The following is a 13,012-nucleotide window of genomic DNA, read 5'->3' on the forward strand; positions in this document are numbered from 1 at the left end:
TACGAAGTTGTCATTAAAAATATGATCATCAAAAAGTAATTATTCTTCCTAAAGCGATGCACTTGAGGCTTTAAAATTTTGAGTCAATATGTTAAGGAAGAATTTTCCTACACTTTGGATATACTCCTGCAGTAGGAATATCGAGAGAAATATTTTAAAAAATATTATGTACTGTTCTAACGTTCTCGTGGATAAATGAAATAACAAGTTATTGATTGAAAATCATGAATATCAGTCGACTGAAGAGCAATCTTTTCTGAAATTAATGTCGTAAATTTTAGATAAAAAATTAAGAATTTTGACCAACTAAAACAATAAATGTTGTGAATTCGACAACTTTAATCGATGATATAATGTAGTAAAAGAAGAAATACTTAATTTTCGTGGTTGGTTATTATAATCATCTTAATCAAGAACTACCCGAAATGATGATCATAAAAGAAAATCTCTACAAGAAAAAGATAAAAATATGGAAGCAAATTTGACATATAAGATTAATAATATATTTGACCTATCCAGTTTGACAACTTTGAATGTGATAGAGTTTTGAATCTTTTGAAGAGAAAATTGGCATATTTGATCAAATAATAATTAATATTTTTCTTGAGCTTATATAATAATCAATGTTTTTTATCTCTTATTTTTTACATTATAATTTTTGTTCTCTCGTTGTAATTACTTTGTTTAATGAGGAAGCATGAATAAATTTTTTTACGCTAAATAACTAAAAAATGAGCTAATGAAGCAAAAGTTGATACAATATCAGGTTCTACAGACCCAATTAAAGGATTTGGATAAAAATCAATATTATTTTGCTTAGAGGAACAAAATTCACAATTGAGATGCATTGTTCTCTAGTCACACAAAGAAAAATCTATTGAGTTTTAATGATATACGTTGCAATGACTATCATATTGAGACCGATAAAAAGAATGTATATTAGAAAAGTTTGTATGTTTTATCTTCTAAATTATATTATACTCATGTACGAGTAATTGAAATATATCTAACAATGAACATGAAATTTATGAATTCATACGTATATACAATTGACATATTCGATTGGATCATCCATAATTTATAATGATGAGACACATGGACATCTAGCCATGAGATTCTTCAATCTAATGAATTATTATGTGATGTTGCTCTCAAGACAAATCAATAATTAGACCATTACCAACTAAAATGAGAATTGAATCACTTATATTTTTTAGAATGAATTCATGGTGATATATGTGGACCTATTAGCTCACAAAGTAAACCATTTAAGTATTTTATGGTATTAATAGATACATCTTGTAGATGGTCACGATGTGCTTATTATCGAGTCGAAATCTTGTGTTTACAAAATTACTTGCTCAAATACTTAAGTTGAGCACAATTTCCTACCTATTCAATTAAGAACATCCGACTTGATAATGCTAGTGAATTTACATCCTAGACTTTTGATAATTATTATATGTCAATTGGGATAAGAGTATTTTTGCGAAATGATTATAAAAAGGTATTGCGAAAGGTTTTCATAAAACCTCACTAAGTCATTCGATTGACGTTTTCAAAATCAATCTTCTAGGATCAGGCGCTTAGGCTAAGTAGAGATTAAAGTTGAAGGTTCGGTGATGAGATGAGAAAACTACTAGGCGTTAACAAGTTTATTTATTGAAACTTTTGGTTAAGAGTTGTTTTTGTACATTATTATATTAAAAGTCTATTATTAATAAAGTGTAAATTTTGACTAAATTGATTGCGTTAAGTTTTTTGCACTAAGAAAGTGTTTGTACAAATATTTATTTAACCTCATTAAAAACTGAACTTCAGAAATATAACAATTGTATCTTGCTTTTTCATTAGGTTTGTAATTGGTTACTCTCGAGGACCACTTCGTATCCTCATTATTCTTAATTATTTGTTTTGGTTTCCCTTAAGGGGATAAGTTGGTTCCTTCTAGAGCTTAAACTAATTTATCCTACTAGCAAAAATCATGTGAAAAAGTAACTCAGTATGAGACAAGGTACATTTCTGACTAGTACTTTATTGTGTAGAGACTGGCAGATGGTTTAAGTAGCTCTAAAACAAGTAGAATAAATCTTATTGATTTACCTCGTTCCGGAGGTAGAAGCTAACAGGTGCAGCTGGGGAGCGCTTGAAGGAAGCACACAATATCAACCGATCACTCTCATAACTCGGGTAACCGATCAAAACTATTGGGAGATATTTCAAATTTCATTTAAGCAGTGATCTTTCCAATGATTTTTTTCTTTATTTATTTTGTAATGTCAATTAATTGGCTAATTATTTATCAGAATGCTTGTTGATATCGTTGCATGTTTTATTTTGTAATGTTTGTACTTTTTAGTTGTGATTTGTGAATATGCTAGGATTGATTTGATTTGCTCTTCTGACTGTTAAGATCGGAATGATGTTGCTCATCTGAAAGAAGGCAGCATCATGTGCTTGAAGACTTGTAGAGTATGGAGAGTGAATGGTCAAATTTGAGGAATCATATCTGCTGGCTTTGTAGTCCAAACAGGTTGTCTGGCTAACTTTCTTTTTCTCATTTTCAACCAATTAGGATAGCTGTCATGTTTTTTGAATTCCTTGCCATTCTTGAGTAGTAACTTGGCATTTGTTTATTAAAAGGTTTTAATTAAGATTATGGTGTTCATAACTTTGTAGTGTCACACTAAATAACTTAAAATAGTTAGTTGACAGTCGACAAACATGATAGTAATGTGATAGTGAGTGCAAGGGTAAAAAGAGCTGCTTCTGTTGGGTTAAAGGAATGTTTGTGTTTTTTAGTGTGATGTGTTTTGTTTTCAAGTTCGTTAGTAGACGTATTACTTAGCCAGTGTAGGGGAAGATGAATGGAGGGTGCTATGAGACTAGTTAAGACTTATATGTATCCTAATTTTAGTAATATATAAAATTGAGAGAATTTCCTTTGATTTTCAGGAACAAGGATGAATAATCAATGAAAAAGGAATGAAAAGGTTTATCCATGCAAGCTTCAAACCAAAGCCAAGGATGTCGATCCTTCCAGGGGAGTCCAAAGTTCCCCCCTTATTTTTCTCCATTTACTTTGATTTTCAAAAGCTTTTAGGACAGAAAAAGCAATTTTTTGAGTGGGTGTGGGTAATAGCTTGCTTAGCTTGCATGTTTAGTGTAAACTTGGGGGTTCAAATTTTGCCCAAATTTCAAAAATTTTCAGAATTCTTTCCATACAATAATGAGCATTATACCTTCTTAGCTTAATTATATCTTGCATAAAAAGCATGATTGGCAACCCTTGAGCACTGAGCTCGGGTTTATGATGTGAAATTCTGAATTTTGATGAGTATATGTGCTGAAATTTGAGCATAAGCTGCTGTCTTTTTGTTTTAAGCTCCTTTTAGCTATTTCTTATTGAGATGTGAATGCATGACTGAGAAAATGGTATGTGTGTTGTGAATGCTTGATTGCATGTATAATAAATAAGTGCATGGATACTTTTCTAGCTTTGTCTTCCTCTGTTGCTTTGTCGTGACTTACCTATGATGCACTTAGTCCAAACCTAGCCTAGATAGAGTAAAAAAGGATAGAAGGCACTCTTTAGAAACTGGGATGGTTTTAACAAATTTGTCTTGTCAAACATGAGTTAGAAGCCTCTTGTCTAGCCACAGTGAACTAAATCCCTCTAGAAAAAGGGTCGACATTAACAAAACTTATTGTCACTTCGAAGGGAGCAATCAAACTTAATTAGTAACTAAATGTAGAACCATAGAAAGGTTAGCCCACCAGTTCTAGCAAGGCCTAGTTACCACATTGCATACCAAAGAAAGAAAAGAGAGACTTGACAATGCAAAACATAAAACAGTAAGACAATCAAGAGCTATAAAAAAAATCAAACAACATATCCAATATACATTAGAAAAAACCCATAAAAAATGGGGGAAAACTTCACTTTTGGCCTAACCAAAACCAGACTACCTACTCTTAGCGTTCTAAACATAGCATCGAGTTTGATGAGGGCTTTGAAAAGAGGAGGAATCCTCCCCGATCCACATTAGGGGGAAAACAAGGCTTGTTGTCACTCCGAAGGGAGCAGTCAAACTTAGCATTGAGTTTGACGAGGGCTTTGAAAAGAGGAGGAATCCTCCCCGTTCCATAGTAGGGGGAAAACGAGGCTTGTTGTCACTCCGAAGGGAGCAGTCAAACTTAGAAACTAAGTTTAGAACCATAGAAAGGTTAGCCCACCGGTTCTAGGAAGACCTTGTTACCACATTGCATACCAAAGAAACAAAAGAGAGACTTGCAAATGCAAAACGTAAAAATAATGAGGATATGTTATTGTAGGATATGGGTAATGTTTACAATTTCAAGGATTAGAACTTTTCGTTTATGTTGTTTATCAGACCTTCTATACATCTCTACAATTATATGATCTTTATGGTGAACACATTGTGCAAGGTCGTATATTATAAGATCAATACTGTTTTTTAAAGGAAAGAAAAATATATAATGTGCTACACACCAAATTTTCTTCAAAGAAAAAAAAACAAATTAAATATATTCCATACTTTCTTTTTGTAGTTTGTGATCCTAGCTAAACTCAGGTTAAAGAGTTCTGTTTATATTTGTGTATTCTAATGGAGTTAATTGCAAATACAACGATTAGATACAAAATATTTGCATATGTAACACATATTGTATTGCTAATATAAATATATCACTCATAGAATTTGCTATAATTATACTTGTTTAAACATACTAATACACACTTAATCTTCTTAGTTCAATAATGGTATGGAGTGGAACAAACTTCCTACGTTAGGATAAAAGGGTCACACAAATTACCTTCGTAGTAAACTTACTTTTGACATTATTCATTTAACTTAGGGTAAGTATAATGGATTAGCAATTTTATGAATAATAATTAAGTATATAACAATATCTTTTAAAAATTGTAAATGTAGCAAAATATATTTGTGATAGATTTATATCGTCAATAGACTCTTATGCCTTATAAGCGAATGACATATGTGATTTAAAATAACTGCAGCAATTAGTTTAAAATGTTGTTATATATCTACGAATTTCTTAATTGTTATATTCATTTGTCATTAGTTGTATTTAAAAGGGATGACCAGAAAAACATTAAAACAAGAGGTTTACTTTTGATAAAAGAAAATTTTAAATTTAAATTGCTAAAATAGCAAAATGTCCATGTCTAAGTGAAAATTATTCAACAATAATCACGGTCGAACTCAAACTCCCAAAAACAATGATTACATTTATTCCCTAATTTGCTAATTCATTTTGGATTAGGTTTATTTTTGACAACAATAAAAAAATTGAGGTGTGGAACAATGATATTATAAATGCCAAAGAGTAGTTAAGATGCAAAATATAAATTTATATTTGCAATATTAGGTCAAAATGAATGATAATTTAGTTAGATTTTTGTCAAATAAATAAAAATGTGAACCATACCAAAAGCAAATATAGATGCTTTTTTATTATTGAATTTTCATAGAATAAATAATAAAAAAAAGTAGAAAATATTTGCCTTTTAACTTTTTCTTTTTTAATTTTCATACAAAATATTTAATCCAAAAATTAAATAAACTAAAAAAGCTTGGGGAATTGCCAAAAATAGGCAAAAAATGGGGTAGAAAAAGAGTTTTAGGATTGACTGTAAAAAAGTTGAGATTTAGGACAAATTTGGGGTGAAATGACGAGTATTTAATTTTACTTCACATCTTTACTCTAGTGTAGTTCATTTCGCAGATATCTCGCATGTTCTTAAATTCAAATGTTTAATATGAAATGAAATGAAATTCAAATGTTAAAAGTCACCCTAAATCAATTCATTTCAGAACAAACATTTGAATTTAAGAACATGCGAGATGTCTACAAGATGTTTGCGAGATGTCTGCGAGATGTTTGAGAGATAAAATAACAATAACAATAACTTGCTAACATCATTTGAAACATCTCTAAAACAACCATAAATCAACTTGAAACAATTAAAAATTATATTTGATTTATACATTTAAGATGCAAATATATACATATAACACAACACGATTCAGATTAAAAAAATAAAATAAAACAAACCACAGTGCGTGAGATATTCGTCGGAGTAGATGATGAACGACAACGGACTAAAGCGGAAAGTTGACAAACTTTTGAGAAAGGAGAAGAAGTGCAACTGAGTTTTTCTTTTCTTTTTTACTTTACTTACTATACATTGAAGAGAGAGAGGTTGGAAGAGAAGAGCAAATATGAAGTAAAATTAAATAAGAGTATTTTCGTCATTTCACCTCAAATTTGTTCTAAATCTTAACTTTTTTACGATCAATCTTAAAACTCTTTTTCTACCCAATTTTTGGCCTATTTTTGACAATTCCCCAATAGTATTCAATTATCGATCATATTTTCCTTTTTATTATTGATTTGTATGCTTAAAGTTACGACGGTAAATTAACTCTCTAAACATATTGAAAGATAATCTGACCCAATAAATAGGCCGTCAAAGACAATTAGCAAAAGGCTACTAACGAAAGTCATAATATTTGTAAATTTGAGTTATTGATATTTATACCTTTAACGATACTTTCATCCTTGGTTCCAGTGCTTGGAGGTGCCTTCATTTATACCGTACATAACCCATTTTTTTGCAGCTCAGACATGAAAGTTTATCCATTACAAATGATATGAAGAATATAAATTCTTCATTTGTTGTATTTTAATTTCGAGTTTTGTTAAATGACTACGTTTAAATTTCTAAAAAACTGAATTTTATAGATATTTTAATTAGCATACAAAAGTATTGTTATAGAGAGGGATGCATGAAGCAAAAGTGAAAAGTAAAAGAGACAAGAAACTATACACAAATTTAATATGGTTGAACAAAACAGAAGTTACTGCCTTTCACAAGGTGTTACATGCTCTAATGATGACAGCCACTACCCTAGAGCCAAGGAAACCAACACAAAATAGCCTGTCAAGACTCCTCCTCACTATCCTCTTCATACTCAGAATCCGATTCATCATTTCGAGGTTGTATAAGAGAATTCATATCGAATGTTGGCGTAGTTTCCATCTCCTCCATATCTATGGTATCATAACTCATCCTTTCCATAAACTTTTCATCAGCACAATTGAGAAGCCATGAAAGTGAACAACTAATTCCCTTCTGTACAACTTTCCTATGTCTGGGCTTTATTGTGGATTCTAAACCATAAGTAAAGAATGCAGGAAAAGTGGCTAAGTCTTCTAAAGGCCTTCCCATTTCCATTTGGAAGAACTCAAAGCTGTGTTTCATTATGTCAATATTCAAAGCAAGCAATTGGGGACATCCTATAACCATGTTCTTTACTTGAAGCAAGGAAAAACCACAAGTTTTTAGGAAATCTACATGGTTTATCACAGCTGAACGGCTGAGGCTAACGACTTGTGGCATCTTTTCGATGATAGTGCCGAAGTTATCATTGTCCAATTCAATTAATGACTTTAGCAAATTTCTCTGAGTTTGAAGATTAGCTTCTAGGTCTATTCCTATTATCTCAGCATATTGTGCTACTATAGAAGGAAGGTACGCTTCTCTTACTTTGAACTCCAATAGCAATTGAATATTGGGCTTGACTTTTTTTTCCAATCCAAACCCCAGAATGTGTGGTCGTTTCTCTATTAACCTAGCCACTGCTAACCTTGGAATGCCCAAACCTTCAAGATACTCGACAAAAGGCTTGATTACTCGAGCAACCCGCATTCCCAAAATCTCAGGGTATTTGGTTAAAACCCCTCCAATTTCTCTTCTTGTAACTCCAATGCCTACCAAATACGCCACCGAAGTACTCATGGTTCCCTCAAGCTTAAACCCCAATACTTCTGGATATCTCTCGAGAACACGAGGGATATCATTTGGCTTAATATCCATGCCTTGAAGATACTTGATAACTGGAGCAAGGTCGACAACAACGCTGGAATGGAGTACTTGCGGATACCTTTTTAAGAACTCAGTGAAAGTAGATTTCCTAACGCCTAATTTACCAAGGTAATCAAGTACCGGTATCATATTTTTCTTAACACTGCAGCCAAGGATAAGAGGGTAGTTATTTATATCTTCAATTGTAAGTCCCAATTTGAGAAGAAAATCGACACGTTCCTTCATAACATCAACTGTTACAGGAAGCTCCAGTCCATCAAGTTCATCAGGAACAACACCAATTCCACGCAAGAACTCATAAACCTTTGAACGGTTTTCAAGCCTCACATTCTTCATCTCGACTAAACTAGGGCGACTATATAATGATGAACCAATACTACCTTCTTTTCTATCCACTTTAGAGCTGTAAGACTTTGATGAAATAGTTGAATGCAGAGATTTGAAGACTGTTCTCCTATCACCATGAGAATATTGTAGCTGTGTAATCAAACCCTTCCTTTTCTCATGATTATAAGGCATTTGAAATGTTCGTGTGGCAGTGAATTTGAAGTTGTGACATTCAAGAGTAGACATCTCAAACAACATTAAGGAAAAATTAGGTTTCGCAACACCGGCATGGCCTCTGATCATTGCCCCTTGAAGCTTTACACTAATTGTTCACCTGACAAAAGTTGCATACATGTTATAATTTTTTTCATAAAGCATCTCAAAGAACACGATATATTTTTAGGAATATTGTACAAGATGACTTTGCTCTAGCCTATTACAAGATATGTGTATGCCATTAATCTAATATTCACTAGAAAACCGATTTAAGTTGCCTTCCAGTGCATTTCTTTTATAGTTCATATCCACTCTCAATTAATTTGAATGGTTAACAAAAACAATCAGGAGATTTTTATTTTACAATTAATCATTTTTATTTTCTTGTAATTAATTTCAACTCTTATTTTCTTGTAAGTTTCTTTATGAGATTATTTTCTTGTAAGTTTGTAACTACAGACAGGGTAAAAATAAATAAAAAGTGAAAAAAAATTTCCAGTGTTCCGGAGAACTTCACACCCCCTTTCAGCAAACTAACAGTGTACTAGCAATAGTGAGAGACTCCTCACTTTTACAACACACGATACAAATATTTGGGGGGGGGGGGGGGGGACCGGAAAAATCTCCCTTGAACCATAGAGTTAATTTTAAGGCAATGGTCGACCGGAAAAATTTTACTCTTTTGAATGGCACCATCCCAGATGCGAAAGAACATATCTTCAAGCACCCATCTTCTCTAAGATAGCAACCAAAGCAGACTTAACTGAAAACAAGCTAGACTTATCCAGCTTCCAAATTATTATCCCTTTGTGAGGTATACAAGGCTCCAAATTATACTCTGTCTTTCCATAACTCTTATACTGTCTTTGACAATCAAAATTTTAAACGCATCCGAAATTATGTGTTTGAGGGATCAATCAGCAATCCACTTATCACGCCAAAAAAGCACCTTCTCCCCTCTTCACACTTCTAAACTACCGTTCTCCCAGGAGAAAAAGAAGGGGGAAAAAAGCTGTGGCTATGTCCTTCCACAAACTAAACGTGCAACTCGATTCTATCCTCATATTTGTTTTTTCATTACTTTTATGTACGATTCGGTTCCAAATTATTTTGGTGCATAAGTTAGAAAACTACTAAAAATCCATTTATCTTGTTTTCCTTCTTTCACCAACTAAAAGCAGCAACTACATATGAACCGTAAAAAGCATAAAGTTCACCTCAAGAAATTGCGTCAAAGAGAAGTGAGATCCGAAGTCGTGGTTGTGACTGACAAATTGAAAACTAAAATGTTGCAGCAGCCGGCGTCGAGAGGAGAAATGACTGAGAGGGAGGCGTAGTGTGAGTAATTGTTGCGGCGGCCGGCGTCGAGAGGAGGAGTGACTGGAGAGGGAGACGTGAGGCGTGAGTAGGCGAGAGGGAGAGGGAGAGGGAGAGGGAGAAGTTTTAGGATTTTCCAACTAATTTTAGTTTTCTATTTTTAAATTGGGCTGAGGGTTGTTCTATGGACTGGGCTTAGTTTATTAGGTAATTTGGTTGGATCGAGCAGCAGAAATATAGCGAATCGCAAAATAATAGAATATGCCCTGGCCTATTCTAAAAATATTTTAATTTTTTAATAAAATTGGTGGAAGTAGATATTTTTTAACAATTTTTCAACCGATTTTAACCTTTCGTCTACACAAACTCACTTTCATAGGATAAAGTGTATTTGTGCCTACTGAAATGATGGAATTATGAATATATGTCGAGTAAAATGATGGAATTACGAATATAGTGTATTTGCATATCATGCCGTTTTATAAAAATATTAAATAAATATTTATTTTTAAGATTGATTTCATTTAACCAATATCTACTAGATTTCGGATTTGTAAGCTTTAAATCAAATTATAAACAAGTTATTTTTATTAATATATGTAAGAATAACTATTTAATTCATACTATTTTTTCTATCCATAAAATGCAGGTACGTTTCATAAGTTTTGATTAATTCTTAGTAACATTTTATTATATCATAAAAATATATAATTTTTCATATAATGATTGATAATATAATCTATTCACTATATGTTTCTTAAGGTTTAGTTAATTGTTAGTAACATTTTATTATATCATACAAATACACAATTTTTTATATTTATCCTTCATTGTTTTTGGATTATATATATAGTAATAAATATTTATTTTATTATTTTATTTTAAAAGTTTAGTTGAAAATTCTTCAAAATTTGAATTTAAAATTGTATAATTCTCTAAAAATTTGCATTTGATATAATACCAACTTCATATTAAGATTGTATTTTTCTTATAATTATGCGTTTAACGATCGTTCCATTAAATGGTTCATTTAACATAATAATAAATTGAAATTAAAACTTCCATAGAATGGTTCATTTAAGGATCCTTCCATAAAATTTCATTTGTTATTTTCCCCTATAATTATGATGCATTTAACTAGAAAAGTTTGCCTTCCATAAAGGGAAATAATGATTTCCTAAAGAGTATCATTGAATCATAATCATCATCGTTTAACTAACCAAACTTTATAATAACTAATAGAATTAAGATTTTCAATTCCAAACATAGTATATATAAGTATGAATGATGTTATACACAACAGATTTGAGAAACATGAAAAGGTAAAAAATTTAACAATTAAGATATAATATCATTCGTCTGGGTATAAGATAATCTATATATTTCAAATATAGTGTATTTGAATAGCTCAAAAAATGAGATGATATTGGAAATAGCACAAAAACAATGTATTTTGCAAACACCATTCCAATTTTGTAAATCTTAACTAAATTTGCTATTTTGTTGCTAGACAATATTGCAACAACCTCTCTACAATGGCAAATATACATATAAGATTTTCAAATTTATTAAATAATACATAATATATATTTTTAATAACAATTTGAATTTAAATTTTAATAACAATTTGAGTATAAATTTTAATATATATTTTTTAAAATTGAATTTGAATTTCAATATATATTTTTAATAACAATTTGAATTCTCAATGGTATTTTTGCAATTATTTGAATCTCCTTCTTTTAGGTTTTATTAGATACTAAAAAAACATGTATTCAACGAGGACTTGTGTATTACTCGATGAGGAGGCACATAGTGAGCACCTTACATGCTATGATCATGATCCATGACTCATCGCCTAGACTTGAAACATGCTATACAGAGAGTCACGATAAGCACATATGTGCACCTTACATGCATAGATCTACAATGGCAGTGTTTCGAGGTTCGAGTTTCTTATATTGTCAATAATTGAAATAAACCCAATTGCGGTGTGCTAATTCGTTGTTTCTTGCACATTGCAAAATTGCCTTGGTGCGTTAGACATCATGTACATAAAGGTGAACGTGATGACAATTGATCAACCATGTATAGAATGTAGAAGGGCAAAGTTGCCACAAACGTCCTTGGAATAAGTGAAAGGAAAGGAGATTTCATATTCATCTTAGCTGGTTGGGAAGGATCTGTAGCCGACTCGCGCATCCTTCGAGATGCTATTTCATGACCGAATGGACTGAAGGTTCCAAAGGGTAACTTCATACACATACTCTATTGCTCAATACTTAAAACTTCATAAATTACGGCATGTAACAAGTTCAATATCATAATAGGGTATTTTTACCTATGCGACATTGGATACCCTAACACCTAGTTCTTTACAGAGGATAGAGATACCACCTACATAAGTGGCGTGGAGCAAGAAATATGCCAACAACAGTGAAAGAGTTTTCACCATGAAACATTCGTCCACACAAAATGTATTGAAAGAGTTGTTTCTCTCTTGAAGGATTGATGGACAATCCTTCAAGGGAAAGTCCTACTACCTCGTCCAAGTTTAATGTCACACGATATTGGCATATTGCCTACTACATAACCTCATAAACAGAGAGATGAAAAACATCGATGTAATAGAGGATATTGATGAGGGTGACTAAACGGACACAACAACTACATGTGACGATATGAACTACATTGAGACCTCAAACAAATGGAGCCAATGGAAGGATGATCTAGTTGAAGATATGTTTAGCTAGTTGGAGTTGTGTAATCAATAGTAACCATAGTGTAGCAGTAGTACCTATTACTTTAATTTATTAAATATGGTTAATCTTGTTACCTGTTTAATGTATGTGTGTATTCACATAATGAATGAAACACTCACCCTTGTCATCACGAACAACATATTTTGTTTCATGTGTTTACTTATTCTGTAACTTATTCGCTTAACCGACATATTCCTTGCATTGTTTGTCAGTATGACAAGTTTGTCATGGAACCCAAAACATTTATGGATGAGAGAGAGGAGGATTCCATCGTCGTGGAATGCTTGGTGGAGTTGGTCTTTGTCAATGGGTGAAAGTCAAACAACAACACGTCCAGACCCGGTTACTTGGCACAACTAGTGAGAATGATGACGAAAAAGCTACTAGGATGTAATGTCCAAGCGGCCACTTTTACTGACTGTCGAATCAAAACACTGAAGAGAACATTCCAGGCAAT

The 13,012-nt window shown here is 32.1% G+C and overlaps 1 protein-coding gene across 1 annotated transcript; it reads right to left on the minus strand.

Moving 5' to 3' along the window:
• Positions 1–6,845: 6,845 nt before the first annotated feature.
• On the minus strand, positions 6,846–9,937 carry LOC101216006 (transcription termination factor MTERF4, chloroplastic). Its single transcript, XM_004143770.3, has 2 exons — positions 9,694–9,937; positions 6,846–8,594 (listed from the first exon to the last, which is right to left on the minus strand). The coding sequence occupies exon 2, from the start codon at positions 8,561–8,563 to the stop codon at positions 6,989–6,991; it is 1,575 nt and encodes a 524-aa protein (XP_004143818.1). The 5' UTR covers positions 8,564–8,594; positions 9,694–9,937; the 3' UTR covers positions 6,846–6,988.
• Between the last annotated feature and the right edge of the window lie 3,075 nt (positions 9,938–13,012).

This window comes from Cucumis sativus, chromosome 5, assembly GCF_000004075.3.
Source record: "Cucumis sativus cultivar 9930 chromosome 5, Cucumber_9930_V3, whole genome shotgun sequence".
Classification (NCBI taxonomy): domain Eukaryota; kingdom Viridiplantae; phylum Streptophyta; class Magnoliopsida; order Cucurbitales; family Cucurbitaceae; genus Cucumis; species Cucumis sativus.